This window comes from Vitis riparia, chromosome 17 (genome assembly GCF_004353265.1).
Source record: "Vitis riparia cultivar Riparia Gloire de Montpellier isolate 1030 chromosome 17, EGFV_Vit.rip_1.0, whole genome shotgun sequence".
NCBI lineage: Eukaryota > Viridiplantae > Streptophyta > Magnoliopsida > Vitales > Vitaceae > Vitis > Vitis riparia.
In genome coordinates this window covers 16,885,634-16,909,074 of record NC_048447.1, presented here as the reverse complement: position 1 = coordinate 16,909,074, position 23,441 = coordinate 16,885,634, and the positions used below count along the sequence as shown (strand labels likewise).

At 34.3% G+C, this 23,441-nt stretch overlaps 3 protein-coding genes across 3 annotated transcripts; all 3 read right to left on the bottom strand.

Moving 5' to 3' along the window:
• Window positions 1-5,100: 5,100 nt before the first annotated feature.
• LOC117905055 (glycosyltransferase BC10-like) lies at window positions 5,101-7,489 on the bottom strand. Its single transcript, XM_034817931.1, has 2 exons — window positions 6,903-7,489; window positions 5,101-5,829 (listed from the first exon to the last, which is right to left on the bottom strand). Exons 1-2 carry the CDS (start codon window positions 7,431-7,433, stop codon window positions 5,188-5,190), a joined length of 1,173 nt encoding a protein of 390 aa, XP_034673822.1. The 5' UTR covers window positions 7,434-7,489; the 3' UTR covers window positions 5,101-5,187.
• A 3,843-nt stretch (window positions 7,490-11,332) lies between these two features.
• LOC117904166 (glycosyltransferase BC10-like) lies at window positions 11,333-13,932 on the bottom strand. Its single transcript, XM_034816679.1, has 2 exons — window positions 13,432-13,932; window positions 11,333-11,974 (listed from the first exon to the last, which is right to left on the bottom strand). The coding sequence occupies exons 1-2, from the start codon at window positions 13,930-13,932 to the stop codon at window positions 11,333-11,335; spliced, it is 1,143 nt and encodes a 380-aa protein (XP_034672570.1).
• Window positions 13,933-15,384: 1,452 nt separating this feature from the next.
• On the bottom strand, window positions 15,385-17,879 carry LOC117904372 (glycosyltransferase BC10-like). Its single transcript, XM_034816952.1, has 2 exons — window positions 16,722-17,879; window positions 15,385-16,470 (listed from the first exon to the last, which is right to left on the bottom strand). Exons 1-2 carry the CDS (start codon window positions 17,316-17,318, stop codon window positions 15,832-15,834), a joined length of 1,236 nt encoding a protein of 411 aa, XP_034672843.1. The 5' UTR covers window positions 17,319-17,879; the 3' UTR covers window positions 15,385-15,831.
• Between the last annotated feature and the right edge of the window lie 5,562 nt (window positions 17,880-23,441).

Here is a 23,441-nt window from a genome sequence, read left to right as displayed (position 1 = left end):
GAAATCATTTCGAAATGACCCTTCAACTTGGTGCAGTTGTCTTCAAGTGGTCATAACTTCTTCATTTCAGCTCCAATTTATACAATGTTTGAAGCCTTGGACTCTTGACTTTCCAGCCTTGGAAACGATATATAGTATGTATAAAATGGACTCCGATAATTGCTCTAAATTTGTCCTTAAATTCAAAGTATATATTATCATCAGATTTTTTAGTTCTAAATTTCCATATAGTCGAATCTTGCTTCATGCCTCATTTTTTATGTTTTCTTACCTTCTTTCTTACTCCATAATGGTCATTTCTTATCTTTCAAACTCATGATATCCTCATCTTACCTTTCATCATGGTTCATGAGTCTTGACTCACTTATTTCCTCATTTAACCCTTTCTTGATCTTTCAAAATCTAAAGTGATTCAACCTGCACCATTTTCTTCCCTTGAACATGAGATAAGTCTCCAAAGTACAAATTAAACTCATGGTTAGAGCCTTAGCATTGATTTAGGTCAAGTGGGGTGATTTGAATGTCTTTTAGTGTACAAATCATATCAAATATGTGCCATTAGAGCACATATTTTGGCTCCAATCAAATACATGTATATTTTTACTTATTGAGTTAATAACAATAATTGACTCTTTTTTTTACCTTGAGAATTTATTTGAGATCAATAAGATAAGAAATTTTTAAAATTAAAAATATAATTAAAACTAAAAATATAAAAATAAAATATTAACTTTCAATCAATATTTTATTTTTTATTTTTTAAGTTTTTTGGTTTTCACTGTATTTAATTTTTAAGTATTTTAGCTTTAATTGTATTTCTAATTTTTAAAATTTTTATTTTATTGTTAGTGTCAACTAATAAAATTTTTATTCAATTTTGCTATAAAAAAAAAATGAGAATATGAGTGCATTTATATAATACAAAATATAAAACCATTAAAAATTAGGAAATTAGAAAGATTTTATTTGTCACTTGAAGATTTTTTTCATAATGATTTGTGCTAGCCCAAGGGTTCTCCTAATCAGGTTTTGATGATAACAAACCATGATTAAGTTACTAATTGGTTTGAATCATAAAGAATTTCAGGTATTAATTTGAAAATTCATCAAAAAACCTAATGGATGCAAGATTAAGACCTTTAATCATAGGAATCATATGTAAGATGAATGCATGGGTGCACTTAGGATTTACACATTCATGCATTTTTTGAAAAACTTAGTTTATTATTTAAAGTTACATTTCCATCAAAACCCGAGTTTTATCAAATGAACCTTAGGCAAATCACTTCAAAATTGGCATATTAATTTACCTAAAGATCTTACCTAAGTGTTAGAAGAGAAAATAATATAAAATAAAAAATAAAAAAATAGGTTTTCAAGCCAAAAATGGTGAACCGGTCGAGGCACTGGCCAATCGGTTCAACCAGTCAATCGGTTCCCTCTTCTTAGTTGAAGTCCGGTTGAGAAATGCAGAAAACACACTCTCTCTCTCTTCCAGTAGTCTTTCCTTCCAAGTCGAGGAATTTGTTTTCCAGGTCAACCTTCGGTCGAGGTTCGATCGAATCGAGAGTAACGGTCACCTGCCAAGTATTAAATGTTCCAACGACTAGTGAACCGATCAACCCCCAACTCGACCGGTTGAGGCCGTTTTTTTATTTTCTTAGCTCCTGGTGTTAAAAACCTATAAATATAGAGTTTCACTTCATTTATGAGTAAGACAACACATGCATTTATTTGTCTACCCTCTAATTCTTGCCCTAAAAGCTCTCATTCCTTTCTTGGTGCATTAAATCTTCATTTGCATATCCTTTAGTGCACCTTTGTGATTCATCCTAGCCTTGAGTTGTATTTAAACCTTTGTTGAGCTAGGTTAAGAGATTCATACCTGTTAATTGAGTGTTAAAATCTTCAAGTAAGTTAAAACTTGAAGAGATTATGTAAGAGTTCATTGGAGTCAAAATCCAAGTGTAAAGGTTTAAAAGCTTAGTTGAAATTTCAAGTTAGTGGAACCCTCACTTGGTTAGGAGCTTGAGAAGAGTAGACGTAGGCAAGGAAGTGTTGAACCACTATAAAATCTGAATTTGATTTCTCTAACTCTATCTCTTTATATTTACTTCTCTTGTACTTAAATTTATTGTGTTTAAAAAAGATTTTTTTTAAAACCCAATTCTCCCTCTCTTAGGTGTTTTTCTCTTTTAAGATTAGCATTTATTTTCTCAATTTTTATTTTATATTATATAATAAAAAAAATTATAATATATTTATTTGTAAGATACTTTTATCAAATTAAGATGATAAATTTTATTTTATTTTTTTGATAATTTTATTTAATATTATTGAATAAAAAAATATTTAAGGAAATAATTATCTAATTTATGAAAAAAAAAAATTATGTATTTTAAAATATTTTTAAATAGATAAAGATAAAATTATATATAAAATTTGGGTCTTTCATATTTTTTTTAATTAGTAAGTCAAAACTTATTTTTCCAAAAAAAAAATAATAATTAGATTCTTATAAATAAATAAATAAATAAAAATTTATTGTTTGCTATTTTTCTCTCGTTGTTACTCAAGAATAAAAATTAAAAAAAAAAAAAAAAAACGTTATGAAATATTTTCAAATGTTGGTCATACAAGTTCGAGAGGCAACTGCTCTTTCCACAACTTCCTGGTGAGAAGTGGAGCCAGAGGCATCCTATCTGATCAGATTAGACAGAATCTAGAGGAGATCCTTAATCCATCTATTTCAGAGTGCATTATTGTTGGTATCGAATATAGGATGATGTATATAAAGCAAGTCTAGATATGCAAGAACCTTGAAAAGTAGATATGAAATGATCAATGGATGAAGGACTAGACTCAAGTATAAAGAGGACCATAACCAGCATTGGTATTAACCATCTCAGTCGTAGCATACAAAGCCCTTAAGTGTTTCTTGTGTGAGAATGGCACCTCATGGTGATATTCAGAAAATAGGCAAAGAAGCATTCGAACTCCTAGAAGCTATGCTAGAGCAGAAGAGGAAGGCACCTCGTCTGCACATGAGAGGAAACCATGGATCTCAGTGCTTCCCCACCAGGGATATGGTGGACTGCAATCCAGGAACAAAGCTGCCAAGAGGGGTAGTGCATGTTGGAGATTTTCGCCCCAAAAAATCCTGATCAAACCCTTTCTGATTTTTACCAGGCTCTCTATACATATACTAGGATTAGGAAGTAGGACCAGCTTCCGCATGATATAATGTACTTTTGAGTGTGTGAAGTATTTAGTTTTCAGACTCCCTAGCATTCCATATGTAAAATTTTGAGTGTATTTAGCTTTGTATCTATAAATTATCTTTATGGAATATGTTCTTAGTAGTTATAACTTGTCTCTGATCCCTTCATTTGGCTTTCCTTCGTGCCTGGTTCACTAAAAATTTATTGCTTCTTATATGAACAAAACATGTCTATGAACTCCTTGTAGCTTATACACATTTAGAAAACCATCTATGCTTGTAGTTGAACTATCTTATTTGCAGTTGAAGTTGTGCTTTGAATCCAAATTTGTCATCACTGCAAGGGCTTGCTAACCAAATTCTAGCCAGTTGTTCTATCATTTCCTCTTCTAAATCAAAAGTTCAGCTAAGGAAGATCGGTTGCTTAATTGGTGGCTAATCGATCCCAAAATGTTTTTAATCGTATTCAAAATATATATTATATTTTGTAAAAGGTAGTAAAGTTCATTTAGGGTGCAATTAGGAAGTGGGATAGAAATATTCACAATGATTTATAAATAAATACTTGATAGATAATTCTTTTAAAAATTATACTTTTATAATATAAAATACTACGTCAATCTTCAAACATGAGCCACGACTCATTCTTTATACAAGTAATTTTTATGTGTTGTTACCAAAAAAAATATTATGAAAACCACCCTGGTAAACCCTTAATCCAAAATGGACAAAAGAAATATATTTCTAATTTGTGATTTTTTATTTTTTATTTTTTATTTTTTGTAAAATATCTCCACCATTCTCAACTTGACATTGAAACCTTTGAAAATTCGGTCAATTGACCATGCTTTGGAACAGCGATGGAATTGATTCCTGCTTATCCCTTGCCCAAGCTGCGGGGCTGATCTCATCAAGGATTTCGTTTGGGGCAAATACATATCTAAAGTTAGGAATTTGAAGAATAATCCTATGAAAAGAGAGGAAAAAATGAGGCCCATTCGGTAACCGGTTTTAAAACAGTTCCGAAGAACAATTTTTGAAAAAAATTTATGTAGGACAGTTTTATAAAATAAAAACTTATTTGAAAATTTAAAATATGTTTAACATATTTTTAATGTTTTTAAATATATTTTAAAACTATTTTTTATATTTAGTATTTTATTTTTAATTATTTTACATATTTGTATAATTATTTTTTAAAACTATTTTCAAAAAATAAATAAAATAATTAAAAAATATTTGGTGAAAATATTATATTTTTTATTTTTAAAAGCAAAAAATAAAAAACAATTTTCTCATTATCAAATAAATTTTTCAATTTTTTTATTACCAAATTAGATCTCAAAGTTCATGAAAAATGATAAAATACAAGTAAAACGAAATAACTTTTATTAAACAGTCAACCGTCAAAAGAAAAAATCAAGTTTTTACTTTCCCTTATTTTAATCTCGAATTATTCTCTTAATTTAAATTTTTTGTACAATTGTTGACTAATATTTTACAATTATTTTGTGTGGTGGTTAACTAATTCTGGCCTTATTGATTAGGATACATATTATTAATCTAATAATAATTATATTACCATAGTCAAGGATTTTAACCATGGAGTTTGGTGAAAGCTTGAAAATTGGTCAAACTTGTGTTTTCTTGATATTAAAAACGGATTTGGTCATTTTCATTGAATATATATCTAACAACTATTTGACCAGAAAAGAAAATATTGATGAGGTGGTACAGAAAAATAGCAAACCCACATCTCAAAATTATTAACTAGACAAATAAATGAGCATACAACATAGGTAGGGCATTTCTTTCATACCCCCACTTATTACAAAAGAATATGACTTTTATTTCTCAAATTGCTTTCTAAAAAGTAAAAACCAATCTATTTCCTCTATTTGTTAAACTGATCCAAAAATCAAATCTAAGAAAAGGGAAAGGAAGAAGAGAAGGAGGCGTGACATGGGTCAATTGAATTTCATGAGCTTAGGGCCGAACCTCAGCAGCCTATCTAAAGCGTTAGGTAAGAACTTCCTTGCGAACAAGAAGCAGGTGTTACTACTTTTTCCATTGTAATGGCAATGGCTCCCATTCCTCAGCTTTTTTAAGAAATCAACGGTCACAGCTACTCTCCAAAACCTAGCTGGGTGGGCACCACCATGGGACCAATCAACCCATGTCAGGCTCCTGTTTGAGTTCCTCCTCCAGAATTTCACACTCACCAGTGTGGGCAAGTAGTGCTCGTCTGCGTAACATGGAGGCGTGCAGAATTTTTGGAACACCGGAAAATATTTCCGGTCAGATATAACCTGGATGGCTAGGCCACGGTCCATCTCGAACCATTGAGACCCTTTTCGCCATTGCTCCATTTTGATGAGCGGCTTCATTCGTGGGTTGTATCGGCCACGACCCACGGGTCCTGGTAAGTCATAGGACTCCACGAAGGATTTTTTGGAGCCCATTAGGTAAGAATAGATGGTGGAGAAGTTGTACAGAGGAATGCATGACTCAGAGAGGAGAACGAAACGTTGGTTTGAGATGTCGAGGAGTGCATTGGCCAATAGGCGGCGCTCGGCTTCCACCATGTTGAACTTTCCCCATTGTACCTCCTACATTGTTTATACAAATATCAAACGATATGGCGTTAACTGGACTAAGCCCACCAAAAAAAACCCATTTTGTAATGGACAGTCTTCCTGGGCTTGTAAAAGCCCACATGGCATTTAATATGGCTGGCAGTCTCAGCCCAATAAAAGAAATTGAAGTTGGAGGAGGTATAACCCTTTTGGGTAAAGCTTATGCAAAGAGGTTACACAAATCTTTTCAAACAATTACTATACTTGAAGGTATTTGCTTCAAATGGATATAAGAATGCTTGAAATGCGTGAGGAGATGATAAAAATATTGATAATTTTTTTGTTTTTATTCTGATTTTAGTAAGTAATTCAAATGCGATAATAATAGGAAATGGAATGAATTTTTCATTTCGACTTTCTATTCTTTCAAAATGCATTTTTCTCTTACTTTTGAATATTGATTCCAATCCTCCAATGTTGCGAGAGGGATGGAGCAGAGGGAAGAAAGGAATTTAGAGTAGTGGGTTAGCTGTGGGGTGTGAAAAGGTGGGTTCTGGGTGTGGTGATGGACAGAATTTTCTTTTGGTCGCAAAAGGAGTAGAATCCAAGTAATGGACGAAACAACATTGCTTCATGATCCAAAAGCAAACTTTTCCAACTCTCCCCACAAAATTCTCTACACAGTTCCCAATTCCTATCTCTTCTAACTTATGGAATGTCTTGGCATTAAATTGATAACTTATGAAAATCCAACAGGCTTTTGCCAATCCAAACAACCTTTTGGGTTTTTTATCATGACTTCTTGACAACTAATGTTGCTCTTTGATCAAATCCCATTTTGTCACAATACAATTGGCTGAAGTTTAAGTCAAATGAAATGGGTCTCTAGGTTTCATCTGGACAGCTTTTCCCCAAAGCATTTTGTCCAACAGTGTTTGGACGCCTGCCAAGGACTTTCTAAAATACCTTACAATATAGAAGTCTGGGCTTTTAAGCAATCAAGAATTGATCAAGGTCAAGTCAGGAGATACATGCCAAATGACAGGCAAATTAATGTAAGGCTATATGTTAAAATGGAGTAAATATCTATTGCCAAAAGGACTAACCTTACTGGGGATTCTCCGGCCATGGAACACAGAGCTTTGTGGGACTAGAGTTGCATTGAAGGATGGATGAGAATGCACGTAAATGGAATAGCGCCCTTCATGCCCTTTAAAGAACAACTCCCAAAATGGAGCCAACGGCAATGGCCCTCTCGTCAAAAACAAGAATGCAACCTTGGGGACACGCTTGAAAGGGAACCCTCCAAGCCGAGGCACCATTGAAGCTCTCCATAGCAACTCCTCATCTGCCATATCGTGTGCAACCTTAGGAGGCTTCAAGTACTCTTTCAACCCAATTCGGTTAATTTTCTTGGTTTCATTTGCTGTGGGAATTGGAAGAGGTGATGTAGTTTGATCAGGAGTCGGGACAAAGAATTGTTTGAGTTGTATGTTGAGGGAGAAACTAATGATTAGTCCAATGGCTAAACCCAAGCCAAAGAAAAGAAAATAGGACATTAGATTAAAGAGGGGTGTTGGGGTGTTGAAGATCTTGGCACTTGAGGGTGCTGGGCTTTCTTCTTTTCCGTTCTTCATCGTTTGGAGTAAGGAAAGATGAAGAATGTCGATTTCTAGAGAAGAATGTTTTTGGGAGGGATATGTACAGGTGGATTAATTATTGTGGGCTTGAAGAAGCCATATATATATATATATATATATATATAGTCAAGAAATGATGCCACCCATACCATGTCAAATAATTCTATTCATGGCTTGGAAAACTTTCATAATACAGTTTGTCAAACTTACACATGATTATTCTTGTTTCTACTGTTATTTATTTTTCTATGTACCCAATGCAACATAATATCCTAATTATATTGAAAGTTTTGAATTAATGGCTATTATTCTCATCAATTACTAAAACTAAAATCACAGGCTTTATGATCTCATCACATGAAAGTTAGTTTGTGCTTTGCTTGAAATTGTTTAAAACTAGTATTAAGTAATGTTTTTTCTAATATTTGTGTTGGATTATTCCAGAAGCATTTAAAATCATATCATCAGGGTTTATTTTTAAAATTATGATTTAAATGATTCATCATGAGGCTTAAGAGTCGAATTATTACTTGACTTAAACCCATGACCTATAACTCTAATATCTCTTGTTAAATCAAATTTTGATCATCTCATTTAAAAATTAACTAATGTCAAATAAAATAGATTAAACCTTTTATGATATTTGATATCACTTCATACAAATTTGTTGTACAAATCATCATTTGAGTAACATATCTTCAAAGCTAAAAAGTGATATTATTGCACCCTAACCATTTGAAAAGAGGTAAAGCAATCTTTTTCCTCTTATAAATGGTTACATATTCATAAAAATGGTTCCACCTCATTACTATTTAAATAATAATAACTTCACATTACTATACACCATCTCATTTTTTTTACCCTTGATATTTTTGTATCAAATTTTAACAAAAAAAAAATATACTAATTATTATGAACAACATAAATAAAATCAAATTAAGACTAATAATAGAAAAAAAAAATAGAAAAACCAAAAAAATAAAATAAAATAAACAAACAAAAATAAATTAAAATATTCAAACTTATCATTTTGACAATTCTTACCTTCCATTCTTTCTTTTTCCAATTTATTTTTTCGCATACATTTTTTATATATGTTATTGCTCAAAGTGTGGTTTCATATTCAATCTTTTTCAACACAATGAATGAAATTGTAGTTAGAAATTCAATAATCATCATAAATGTAAGTTCAATTCTCTTTTGATAAAACAAAGGTTATGAATAATTAAGAAAAATACCCAAAAGGGAGGGTGAATTGGGTTTTTCAAAATCTTTTTCCACATAATAATAAAAGCACAAAATAAATAAAGGAAAGAGATAAAGTTAGAGAATTCAAACTCGGGTTTATAGTGGTTCGGCACTCCCTTGTCTATGTCCACTCTCCTTAATCTCCTAACCGAGTGAGGGTTCCACTAACTTGAAGCTTCTATCAAGCTTTCAATCTTCTTACACTTAGATTCCGGCTCCAATGGGCTCTTACACAATCTCTTCAAGATTTGAACCACTTGAAGGCTTTCATACTCAGTTTACACAAAGATGAAACTCTCAACCTAGCTTAAGGATGGCTCAAGTACAAGAGGAAGCTAGGATGATTTACAAGAGTGCATTAAGAATATGCAAATGATGGTTTAATGCACTAAGAAAGAAATGAGAGCTTTTTGATCAAGAACAGGTAGGTAGGCTTTGAATGCAATTGTTCTCTTCTCAATAAATGAAGTGAAACTCTCAATTTATAGGTTTCTAAGCTTGGGAGTCAAAAAAAACAAAAGGCAACCTCGTCCGGTCGAGCTAGGGGTCGACCGGTTCACTAGCCGTTAGAGCATTTAATGCATAACAGGTTACCGTTGCCTCAATCGGACCTCGATCGGTCCTCGACCGGTAAAGGAATCACCTCGACCAGGAAGAGAAGGCTACTGGGAGAGAGAAAAGGTTTTTAACCTTCCTCGACCGGTCGACCTCAGCCGGTCAACCGGTTGGCTTTAGCCTCGACCAGTTGAGCATTTTTAGCCCCGAAAAACCTATTTTTTGATTCCTTTCTTTTATAACACTTAGGCAAGGTCTTTAGGTGAGTTAATATGTCAATTTTGAATCAATTTGCCTAAGGTATATTTGATGAAACTCGGGTTTTAAAGAAAATCACGTTTTAAAGAATAAACCGAGTTTTCTAAGATGCATGAAAAGGTATGAACATCCTAAATGCACTCATGCTATCATCTTATATACATTTCCTATGATCTCAAATCTTCCAAGCGTCTCGATCTTGTATCCATTTGGTCTTTTGATGAATTTTCGAGTTTATACCTGAGATTCTTAAACATTAAACCAATTAGTTACTTAACCATGGTTTGTTATCATCAAAACCCGATTAGGAGAACCCTTGGGCTAACATCTTCAAATATTAATTTTTCTTTTATTATTTTTTAAATAAAAAAATAAATCTTAATTTCATGTTGCCTTACTTTTTTCTTTTATATTCAATTTGGTAATTATATGTTTTTTTTTGTTAATTTTTATCAAATTCTATTGATTTACATCATACAAGCTTTCTGATCAATTCAAATTCACAAATAAAATTAAAAGGAAATGCATAGAGTTAGGAGTGGCAATTTGTGTTTGTGGATCATGTTCATGTCGGGTCAAAAGCTAAGTATTCTACTATATAACTCAACTCTAACCCCATACAAATGATAATTGTATCAAAAATATAAATTCAAATGTTACCTAATTATTAAATAGGTAACACGTTATGTTACTCATTTAATCCATTTAATAATTAAGTCATCTTATTTAATAATCAAGTTAAGTTAAATATTATATATATCTAAATGATTAATGTTTTAAGTTTTTAACCCAACATGCTTATAACCTAATTGACCTATTTATTTATAAACAAATTTAAAATAAATCAAATATGGGTTAAATGGTTTAAAAATATATTAGATTAATAACAGGATTATTAAATGGGTCAATTCAAGTCAAACTTGTATTATGTAGGTTAACCCAAAAATTACTTATTTATTAAACAGATCATACAACTGACATAGAATTTGACCCAAACTAATTTATGCTTAATCCAAACATAAAAAATGCGCATTAGATTCATGTCATATTAATGAATCGTATCAAATTTTATCACCCCTACATAGAATGTGGTGATTGAATAATTATTCAAAATAAAAATAAATTTTTTTTTTTTTTTTGTAAATGCATCTTTCAATATAATGAGCAACTTTCTAAAAATAAGGAACTTGTCCAAGTGCATCACCAAACTCTCAAATTTTATAGCTGAAACTGTAACTTCAAGTAATACCACTTTTAAAAGAATAATAAAGTTTTATAGCATATTGTTTAATATTATTTGCAAATATATGATCTGGATAGCTATTTAATTCAAATGTATTCCATCAAAGTCTGCTGCAAAAAAAATTGACAAAATGGTGGTGGAAGAAAGACTTCAATATTTAAAATTATAAGAAAATTATTTATTACCTAATTAAACTTCTATTCATTACTTCAACTTTGACTATTGATTATCCAAATGGCATCAATACAACTCGCAAGATAGTCGGCCATTGACCCAACTTCATCTAATGTTCCTGGCACCCATGGAACTCATTCATGGGAAATAAAATAAAAATTGAGTTCAAGTTAGGTTATTTGCCAAGAAAGAATAAAGATAAGTCGTAACAGTCTTATAAATATAGTTTTTAATTAATAATTTTTAAGTTTTCTTTCTTATTTTATATTTCCTTTTTTAAAATATATATAAAACAACTGCTGATTCCAATTCTTAAAACAAAAATCAATTTTTAACAAATAAAAAATGAGATAGATACTTGCTTTTCCAAAAAAATGAAAAAAAGAAAAGAAAAGGTGGAAAAGAAGCGTTACATGGATCAATTGAATTTCATGAGCTTAGGAGCAACCCTCAAAAGCCTATTCAGAGTGTCAGGCAAGAATTTCCTTGCGAACAAGAAGCAAATATCGGCGTTGTTCCCATTGTACTGGCAATGACTTTCAGTCCTCAAGCTCTGTAAGAATTCGACGGTCACATCTCTTCTCCAAAACCCAGCTGGGTGGGCACCGCCATTGGACCAATCAACCCATGTCAAGCTCCTATTCGCATTCCTCCTCCAAAATTCGATACTCACAAGTGTAGGCAAGTAGTGCTCGTCTGCATAACACGAGGCCTCGCAACATTCTCGGAACACTGCAAAATATTTCCGATCAGATATCACCTCAATGGCTAGGCCACGGTCCATCTCGAACCACTGGGACCCCTTTCGCCATTGCCCAATAGTGACTATAGGCTTCATTCGATGGTCGTAACGCGCACGCCCCACGGGCCCTGGTAAATCATAGGCCTCTATGAAGGATTTTGTGGAGGCCATTAAGTAAGAGTAGATGGTGGAGAAGTTGAATAGGGGAATGCATGACTCAGAGAGGAGGACAAAGCGGTGGTTGGAGATGTCGAGTAGTGCATTGGCTAATAGACGGCGCTCCGCTTCGAGCATGCTGAAGTTTCCCCACTGCACTTCCTACATCATTCAAAGACATATCAAATAATTATTATAAGTGATAATAAGTTGTACATGTAATAATTTTAAAAATTAATTACGAGGGTGATGAGTTATTCACTCAATGATTTTGAAGATTAATTAAATTCATATACAAAATTGCAATGTCGAAAATCTAATAGAGTGACCCACCTGTAACAGGAGCAGGCTGTTTTGCAGGGCTTGTCAAAGGCCCAGGCCAGCTCTTTTTGATGGGCTTTGAATCATGTAGCTCTTTTTATATAGTTCATAAGGCAATACAACCGAGCCGTATTGGTGGGTGGTTTTCATATTGTTTCAAAAGTCAAATACTCAACTAAATAGATTAACTCAAAAATGATACGAGTAATAATCGGATTAAAAGAATTAACTCAGATACGATATAATTTTTAAATAAATAACACGACACGATACATATAACTCATAGAATAATATAGTCAAGTTTTGAATCAATATAATCAACCTCTTCACCAGACATATTTATGATTCAATAGATTTATCTATTCAATATCAAATCTTAAATTAATCAAATATAAGTAAAATAATTTATAGATTATAATCAAATTAATCAATGCAATTATTAAATAAGTCAATCCAATTTAAATTCATATTATACAAATTAACTCAAAAATAACATATTTATTCAATAGGTTATACAAATCAACACGAATATGATCCGAACATAATTATTTTCAACTCAAACTTATAAAAAATGTTGAATTCAAATTATCTTGAGAAGTCATGTCAAATTTTACCAACCCAAAATACAATTTTTAATTTAGTCAAACTTTATTAAATTTTAAAGACTACTTTAAAAGGTCCATCTTATTACATACCATCCAAGAAAAAGAGAGAATGATAAAAAATAAATTATAAAAATATGTTTCAATGATTGTTATTTTTTAATTATTTGAATCATGAATTTTCTTGTTACTTATTTTAAATTCTTAAATAAAACTTAGAAATCACTACCTTAATTTTGTAAATGACTCATTTTTAAATAATATTTGTTAAAAACTATTGTTAAAATATCTATATCATTTTCATGTTTATTTTTATTTTTATTTTTATTTTTTATAAATGTTTCATTTCTATTTATGTAAGTGATAATTGGGTCACACATGCTCGATAAAAAGCCCCTATTCATAGTTGAATAAATCAACTTTCGAACAAAAAATACAAAAAAATTGAGTCTAATGAGGGAAAAGTTTCAGTCTCTCCTTTTATATTCAAGTGTTTCAAGTCGATTAGCTGCTATTGAACTTCTTTTCTTAGCTACTCATTTAATCCATTCAAGTTTTGAATTTATATCAATTAAAAAGTAATTTATTCTTTTAAGCAATTTATTAAAAATATATATATAGGATTAACCCAGTAGTAGTAAAATTCATGTCCATATTTGCTCCATCAAAAAAAAATGTAAAAAAGAAGAAACTGACCTGACTGGGGATACTCCGGCCATAAAACACACAGCTTTTAGGCACTGTTCCATTGAAAGATGGATGTGAATGCACATAAATTGAATACAGCCCCTCATGCCCTCTGAAGAACATCTCCCAAAGAGGAGCTAATGGCAATGGCCCTCTCGTCAAAAACAAGAATGCAATCTTGGGGACACGCTTGAAGGGGAACTCTCCGACCCGAGGCACCATTGAAGCTCTCCATAGCAACTCCGCATCTTTCATGTCATGTATAACATTAGGGGGCTTCAAGTACTCTTTCAATCCAATTCGACTAGATTTTTCAGTTCTATTCGTGGTTGGAATTGGGATAGAGAATTGTTTGAGTTGTATGTTGAAGGAGAAATCTTGAAGGTAGAAACTAACTGTTAGTCCAATGGCTAAACCTGAGCCGAAGAAGAGAAAAAAGCACATGAGATCGAAGAGGTTCAAGATCTTTGGATTTGCGGTTGATGGGCGTTGTGCTTGTCCATTCTTCATTGTTTGGACAAAGAGAAAATGAAGAGTATTGACGACCCTTGGGAAGTCATGATGTTTTGCTTTTGTGTGTGGGAGACATTGTCGTTAGTGCCAATAAGATTAAGCAAATATATGGATTGGATTTACCAATGGAGTCTCGAACCTGGCCGGCAAGGAATAAGGAGTGGAAAGCAAGAGAAACAACATAGAAATAGCCAAAATTCAGCAATCATTTGAGAGAGTGGGTTTGCTTTGAAGTTTCAAGGGAGAAGCATGCATTCATGTGTAGGGTTGCACATATTCAAATGAGATTGGCTATGAGGCTCAAATTCATTTACAGTGGGGATCATCACTTTGGAGGACACTGAACCACAAAAATTACCACTGTTTTATGAAACTAATTATCATTCTAATTCATTCAATTCAATTCAGTTCACCTGGGCATGGCTTGAAGCCTTGAATCTATATTCACATTTTGGCAACTTCTTGCCTTTTCACCCAAATTCCACTCATTTGTCCAGTTTGTATGCTGAAACCATTTTTCTAAAATTAAATTCTTGAACCTAGTAAAAAAAACTTCACTTGTAACAACTCGCACCCAATTATGTAGATATTATTCATTTTAAGTCCAAAAGCTTTAAAATGCATTTATATGGTTAAAAAAAGTTTATACTTATATAGTATTAGGAACTTTCTTCCCTATTCGATGTGAGATATCACAAATACCCTTTCATGCATAAACAATATAGTCGTTGTGTCTCATGGGATTGGAGCGAAACAAATAGACACCTCTCATAGGGTCAAATAAACCGTCAATCAAGAATAGGTTCTAATACCATTTTGTAATAACTCACACTCAATCATATAGATATTATCCGCTCTAAGTCCAAAGGATCCTCATAGTTTTAAAACACATTTACAAAATTAAAAAAAGTTCATACTTATATAACACGTCCATTCTTGGTCCAAATGGGTCATCACAACTTTAAAATGCGTCTATAAGATTAAGAAAAGTTCATACTTATAGTGTCTCCCTTATCCAATATGGGATATCACATAATTTATCATGTACATTGAAGGATGTCCAAATCAAATAAACCTAGGCATTATTTAAAATGAATTTTTTTTTTAAGCCAAAAGCAATTTAGTGGGTGTAACAAGAATCTGTACTAATGTTTGAAATCAATTTAGTATAATTCTTAGCATTGGAAAGAAATTATCCCAAAAGTAGCGTAAAGTTATAGTTTTTATTATTTTATTTGGTGACAAGTAATAATTGGACTTTAATAAACAGAAATATTTTTGGTTTTTTAATTTTGTAAACTTTAATAAAAAAATATGATAAAAATAAAAATATATGTAGCACCAAGTGAAAAGTTATTTTTATTTAATAAAAAAATTAATATTAATATTTCATATATGAGGCCATGGCATTTCTAACTAAATTTAAAAATAAATAAATAAATTATCCCAAACAAAGTTTTATTTTTGTTACTAACCCAAACCTGACCCCAAACCTACAGAACAAGAATTTGGGTTGAGAAAATTCAAGCCAACCTAACTCAAACCACAATCCCGTCTAACCATGCATCTATGATTGAATTAACTTCCAACCAGTGAATCAGCTGAAATTCGAGGCCTAACTCGCACTAATAAATGTGGAATCGAAGATGCTATCAGGAAAGGATTGGGCCAAGACCAATTTAATGGCTTTACCTATCTTCTGGGTCAAGCTTGGCCTTCCGTTGTCTGCTTGATCCAAGCCTGCATCAAGATTTGGCTGAACACATGACATTCATCTTAGCACAGGCTGGCTGAAATGACTAAACCCAATTCAATTTCATCATCTTGTTCCTAAAATCACAAATACCACATTTTGAAAATTTTTGAGGTCATTAACATTGAAATTGTGTAAAGGTTTTAATGACTAAAATCGAGGGACAAAAGCTGCAACAAGGGCTGCAAAGTATTGGGTACAAATTTCCTGGCAAACAAGAAACACATAGAGGTTGTGTTGCCACCATACGTACAATTGGTACCAAACCTCGTTTGATTCAGGAACTCGAGAGTAACATCTTGCCTAATAAATCTGCCAGGATGTGGACCGCTCTTAGACCAATCAACCCAGGTAATGGTCCTGTTGGAGTTCTTTTCTGGAGCAAGAATGTTGATGAGTGTAGGGATATAATGCTCATCCATGTAACAAGGGACATGACAATGCTCTCGAAAGACGGGGTAGTACTTCTTGTCTGATACAATTTCAATGGCCAGTTCGCGATGAACCTCGAACCATTGCGACCCTTTACGCCATTCGGATATGTTGATTGCAGGTGACATTTGAGGATTGTAACGACCTCGGCCCACCTTCCTTGGATCATCGTATGAAGCAATGAAACTTTGATTAGAATTGATGATGTAGCTATATATTGTTGTGAAGTTGAACAACGGTATGCAAGTCTCTGAGAGGAGCACAAATCTTTCATTAGAGAAGTCCAGGAGGGCGTTGGCCAAAAGGCGTCTCTCTGCATCTATCATTGTTGCTCTTCCCCATTTGACTGCCTGCATTCAGGAAAAAAAAGAATGTAATAAGCAATCTCCAAATAGTGATTTGCCCTCATTTTTATTGATCTCTTAACATACGATCTCTTGGACAATTATACCATAACCATATTCAGTGTTGAGTCTTGATGTGTGATAGAGAGGTACCGTCATCTGCAACTAGATCAATTCTTGGTTGAATCTTGCAGGGGGGTTTTACCTTAGTGGGAAAGTTTGGAAAGTATTAGAAAGTATGCAAGATATGTACTGACCTTGCTGGGAATTCTTCTTCCATGGAAAACAGAATCTTCAGGCACTGAATCATTATAGGAAGGATGAGGGTGAACATAAATAGAATAAAACCCTTCATGCCCTTTGAAGAATAAATCCCATAAGGGGCCTAAAGGTATAGGTCCCTTTGTCAAGAACATGAAAGCAACTTTAGGGACATGCTCATATGGGAATTGTTGAATCCTTGGAACCATAGATGCTCGCCAGAACAACTCGTCATCATCCATACTGTGCATGAGCGTTGGCTTATCTTGTGAGGCCAAAGTACCATCAGGAGGTGGATATGGAGATGGCGATGGTGACGGCGATGCTGATGCTGATGGTGGTTGTGGCAGAGGTGATGGTGCCGGTGGTGGTGGCAGCGTTACCAATAAGGGTGGTGGTGCTGCGGCTGGTTGAGGTGCCGTAAAGCTTATAATAGCTTGAGGATCGAATGAGGAACTCTTGACATAGAAACCGACCTTGATTCCAAGGGATAAACCAATGACAAAATACAGGAGATGAAAGACATGCCTCAACACTGAGTTAGAATTGAAAAACATAGAAACCATAGGAAGTCGCTGATGTTCATTTCCCATATAGCCTCTATGTAATAGTCTATAGAATGAGGAATAATGAAGATCCTCGCAGTTTAAATTACTCAAGAAAGAGAGAGCATGTGCGAATAAAGGGACAGGAAGCGTAGACCCTAGCCAGTCAAATTAGTAGACCAACTCGGAAACAGAGGTTTCGAGTTTGACTCTACTCCCATGTACAACATGACTCGAAGGTGGCTTCATAACTTAAGAGTAATTTAAAGAACAGGGGAACGCAACCACGGCTTAAATCAAGAGAAGCTAGCTGCTAACATTAACCATCATTCTTGACAGGAACTGAGAGTCTGACACCTCAATTTGTAATCACTGCTTTGCTTCACGAACATCCCATCGCTCCCAACTTCTTACCCATGGGTTTGGGTAGTCCTTGTTCTACCACATAGACCAGACTTCACACTTAGTTAGGTATAAAACCAATCTCACCCGTAAGAGTCTGGTCCAAATAATATATTGACTACTGAGTCGATGGAGAGAAAATGGATCCAAAATGTCAAACTGTTGGTTAAAGTGGTTTCCACTAAGCAAGTGGCCAAATGGGAAGGTGCCAAGTAATGGGCCATTACTCAAGAGTAGTGCTTCTTGACCCAATTTGTCAACCCACCCAAATGCAAGTCGTTTACGAAGGTTGGCGAAGTTGCAATGGTTGAGCCAATCACATTTGAAACATGAAAAACATTCTCATTAGTAATTTATTTATACTAAATATATTAACATTTTATACAAATGTATGTTAGATAATTTATTAAAAATCAAGTATGCATGAGCAATTTACATGAATGCAAGTCACAGTGATCAAGTAAAATCTTAGAATGATAACAAATCATCTGCAACATAGCACACCTGCCAGAAGAATTCATTGTTCAATGCATTCCACCCATCAATTTCAAATGTGGGAAATCAAGGTGATTAAAAGATCTTAATGAAGATATTCATACAAATGTTGGATTCCTTCTGATCTTAATATATCGCTTTGGATTACTTCCTCAACCTCGTCTGCATAGAGTCCGAATTTACCTAGCTCTAATATCAAATTAGAATAGATAGAATTCTGCATTAATGTCACTTTTCTCATCCAAGCCTCATCTGACAAAATATTCTTAATGACAAAATTAGAAGTGAAATACTCATACAGAAAAGCTTGTTGTATACATAAAAGAAGACCGCTTGTGTAGATGGCAAACAAGCTACGCTGAGCTCATGCCTGGCACGAGCTTTGGAATAATTCTAGTTTTGGTGGGTCTGTCTTTAAACACCAAATCACAAACATTGAAAGTGTAATTCCAGGTCATTACGGCATTCAGCACTTCCTACCTATCTGAGATCAATGATGCCTACTGCTGCATTTTGGCACTACATAAATGGCCTTCCCTGGAAGTGGCTTGTATATATTTTTATAGGAAAATTTTTCCAACCGCCCAAAAGGTTAGGAGGTTCGAGACATCAAAGATGTGTGGTTGTCCATGTCTGCCCATCACAAAGCAAGTAAAAGAAACAGGAGGTTAAAAATAAAAATAAAACAAAACGATTACAAGAACAAGAGAGGAAATAAAGCTTTAAGGACCATAACCAAATTTCCAGATTTATGGCTAAATCATTATGTTGATCTCCCTTAAACAAGTTGTTCTAAATCAAAAGATACTAAATACTGACCTCACACCATCATTTGAGATTGGAATAGTAAAATCAGCGATTTTTTTTATTTTTTTTTATAAGTAAAAAAGATTATATTGAATAAGAAAGAAAGTACACCCAAATGGTGACCCAAAGCATACAAGCGGTATACAACAATCGTCAAATAGAAGAATCTATAAAAAGGAGGGGTAACAAAAAACACCACCGGCCCTCATCTAGAACCCCACCATTTAAAAAAATTGATTAAAGGAAGAAGTCTTTCATCTATAGACAGCTTAGTCTGAGCCCAAAGAGTACAAATAAAAGAGTTTTTCAGCCTTTGAATCAACAGCTCCTTGTTATCAAAGGCAATCCTATTTCTTTCTTTCCACATTGTCCAAAAAATACAAATAGGGCCTTCCAAGCCTTTTTGCGTTTCTAACCCACAAATGAACCATGTCAACTAAGAAGAGTCTTTATAACCATCAAGGGTAGAACCCAACACACCCCACAAAGAGCAAAGTGTAACTACCATAGCACTCTAGCCTTAACATAGTGAAGCAGGATATTGTCAATGTTCTCTTCTTCAACAAGGCAAAGGAAGCATCTGTTTGCTAGAGATCATCCCCTCCTTTTTACCTGATCCAAAGTCAAGGCTTTGCCCTATGCCGCTTCCCAAGTGAAAAAACTCACCTTAGGAGGAACGCACGGGCTCCAAATGATACCCCTTGGAAACAGGATTGCACCACCTGGCTCCAAAGCAACTTAAAGAGACTTAACAGAAAACTTCCCGCACTTTGTCCCTATCCAAAGCACCCTATCTTCCAAGTCTTGGGACACCCTCTTTTGTTGGATTCTTGAAAGAAACCTCCCCACTATATTCAACTCTCAATCATTAAAAGACCTAAAGAACATCGGATTCCAACCGCTACCCTCAATCATGGAGTCCCAAACATCCGCCACTCGCGCCTCCTTTGAAGAGGCAAGAGCAAAAAGAAAAGGAAATGACACACATAAGGCTTCGTTACCACACCACTTATCCTTCCAAAAACTCACCCTTCTCTCATTACCCACTTCAAAAACAATCTTGTCACTCAATAGATTCCATTCTTTCCTTATAGCCTTCCAAAGGCCCACCCCATACCCTCTCTCACTTTGCAAGAGCACCTCCCACCTTATGCTACACCATACTTCACACTAATAACTTGCTTCCAAAGAGCCTCCCCTTCATCCACAAAGCGCCAACATCATTTACAAAGAAGAGCTCTGTTAGGCAAAGAGAGACATCTAACACCCAAACCACCCTTCCTCTTATCTGAGCAAACAATGCCCTAGTTTACTCAATTTAGCCCATAGGCCTTTTGGTCTCTCTCTTCTCCCTGTATAGGTTCCACTTGAACTAATACTAGTATACTCATTTGTTTTACTCATTCTCCCAATACTATACTTGAAAAACATTTAAATTTTACAGTGTCTTACACCACAACAAGCAAACTGCTCTTTAACACGCACAGCAAGACCCCATGATCAATGCCAAACAATAGGTCCCAATGTTCACCAAGCAAAGGCTACTGAGCTTAATCAGCTCATGTAAAGTAAAGCCTAGGAAAAAATGAAGTGTATACCCATGCATTCCCACAAGCGAGGTTTGACTAGTTTGTACCCATGTGTTCCCACAAGCTAGGTTCCTGAAGTTAATCAGCTTATGTAATGTAAACCCAAGGAAAAAGAGAGAGATCATATCCCATGCATTTCCACAAGTGAGGTTTGACCAGGTTAAACCGATTACCTAAAGTAAACCCTAGAAGAAGAAGAAAGAAGAAGTTTCTAGCTTATGCCCAGGCATTCCCCCAAAGAAGAAGAAGAAGAAAGACGCTTATAGTTTACACCCATGTATTCCCACAATAGAGGTTGGACTGATGTTACTCACCTAAAGAGAATCCAAGAAGAAGCTTCTGGTTTATACCATGCATCCACAAGCAAGGAAAGACAAGCTAAGCAACTCACTTAAAGGAAATCCAAGAAGAAGAAGAAGTATCCACAAGCGAGGCTTGACTAAGGTTCAGCAGCTGACCTAGAGTAAACTCAAGATGAGAAGCAGGAGTTGAAGGAGGTTATACTTGTCTATTGCCCACAAGTGAGGTTTAACTAAGTTACACACCTAAGAAAACTCAAAGAGAAGGTTCTAGTAGACATGCATCCACAAGCAAAGTTTGACCAAGGTTAAGCAGCTAACCCAAGCAGAAGTTTTTGGTTTATATACATCCATCCATAAGTGAAGAATTTCGACTGAGGTTAAGTAGCTCACTAGAAGTAAACCCTAGAAGAACAAAAAGAAGAAACAAGGCCTGCAGCCAACTACTTCAGATCTTGAGGTTTATCCGGGTCATAACTTCAACTAAATCACAGGTCAGATGTCTCATTTTCTCAAAGCTTGCTCCTCTTGACCTCCCTCTTGTCGTTGTAACTCATTCTGGTAAATCATACCACTTCAGACAAGTATAATCACAGGTCTTTTACTGCACATCCTAAATAAATTTCTATCATCTTTTCCTTGGTTGGCATTATCTTTACCAGTTCATCCATTTCTAACTACTTTTGCTTGTTTGGCCTTTCATCCTTTTCACAATCCTAAGTTTCGGATACACTAATTTTCATTTCCAAAAAATATAGGCTAAGAGGCATAATTGAGGTTGATCAGTTTACCTACAGTAAACACCTTGTTAAATCTCAAGTGCAATGCTGAGTTTTTTCTATTTCATACTCATGCATTCCTAAAAGCGAGAGTGAGGTTGAGTAGCTTATCCAAAGAAGCACCATAAGAAGAAGAAGAAATGAATGAGTCCAATTCCAACTACTTGGGGTCTGCTACACACGAATCCTATTTAGCCATTCAGTTTTATCCAGGGTCATCTCTTCAACTAAACCACAGGTCAGATGACTCATTTTCTCAAAGCTTCCTCCTCTTGACCTTGCTCTTGTCCTTGTAAGCTCATTTAAATAAATCATATCAATCCAGAGTCCATACAAGTACAGTCATCAGTCTGTTGCACATCCCAAACAAATTTCTACCATCTTGTCCTTGGTAAGCATTACCACCACCAACACATTCATTTTTACACTATTTTTGCTTGTTAAGCCATTCATCTTCATAACACTACTTTTGCTAGTTTTGTTTGTTTGGCCATTTGTTCTTTGCTACATCCCAGGTTTCAGATACACAAATTTGATGATAAACAATAACAATAACAACAAAAAGAACAAGAACAAAAAGATAACAGGAATAATAAGAATGACTAATCAAAGGAATACCACAGTAGTAGTAATAGTAATAGTAGTAACTTGCACATCCCAGACAATTTTCTATCATCTTGTCCTTGGTGAGCATTATCTTTGCCAATGCATTCATTTCAACACTACTTTTGCCAGTTTTGTCTTTCACCATTCATCCTTTTCTACTTATCACAAGTTTCAGCTACACTAATTTTATGAGAAACAATAACAGTAACAACAACAAGAAGATAAATAATAACAATAACAACAACAGTAAAAAGAATAAAACTACTATTGCTGCTGCTGCTACTAAACCCTGTAGGAAACAGCAAGGAGATAGATGTTGATAAACAACACATCCAGACATGGCACCACAAAGACCAAGACTCATAGTTCTTCATGACCTTTTGCAGATTTTACAACCATAGAAGTAGCAAGGCAAAAATAATTAAAAATAAAGATGATTTAGAAAGCCACAGGAAATACATTGTCTTAGTTGAAGAAAGAAGAAAGTAAGTAGAGAAGTATTAAAATAAAATAATCACCATATTGTACTACACCAATAAACAAATGATACATCATACATCATATCTTTAAAGCAAATAACTAATCCTTATCAGAAATTACAAAATTTGAACCCTAAAGAAGAACTTACCCTCAATCTCAAGGAATGCAATACAGCAGCAACCATCATCTATTTTGGCCACAGTGGCCACAAACACAAATGGCTCCATAATCTTCAATTTTGTAAGAGGATATCTAGAATCAGTCCACAAGGCCTTCATTAAGATAGATATCTACCATATGATGACTGCTCTTTTGCTTCTCCCTTTCAGAGCTCTTTTCCATCCACACAACATAAAAGGACAGTACTACATAAAAATATTATAAATACTTAGATGTCAGCAACTTTCATTATCTGGTTGAGGCTTTCCTCCCTAGTTAAATGCTTTTCAGAATTTTCTCCCATACATTCCCATTGAAGTAATCACCTCAACATGTCTCATGTGACCAGCACATCCAGATTTCATGGTAAGTTCTATCCATCCTTTGACACGGTATGGCTCATCTAAGTTCCACCTGACACTCCTTTCATGTGCCTATGTGATCAATTACAGCTCATGTCTTCTTCGTTTCATTTTCCAATTGAGATAGCTTCCTACTGAGTAGTACTGGCTAATTTTTTCTACAATAGCACAATATTGGGGTAGAGAATTTTCA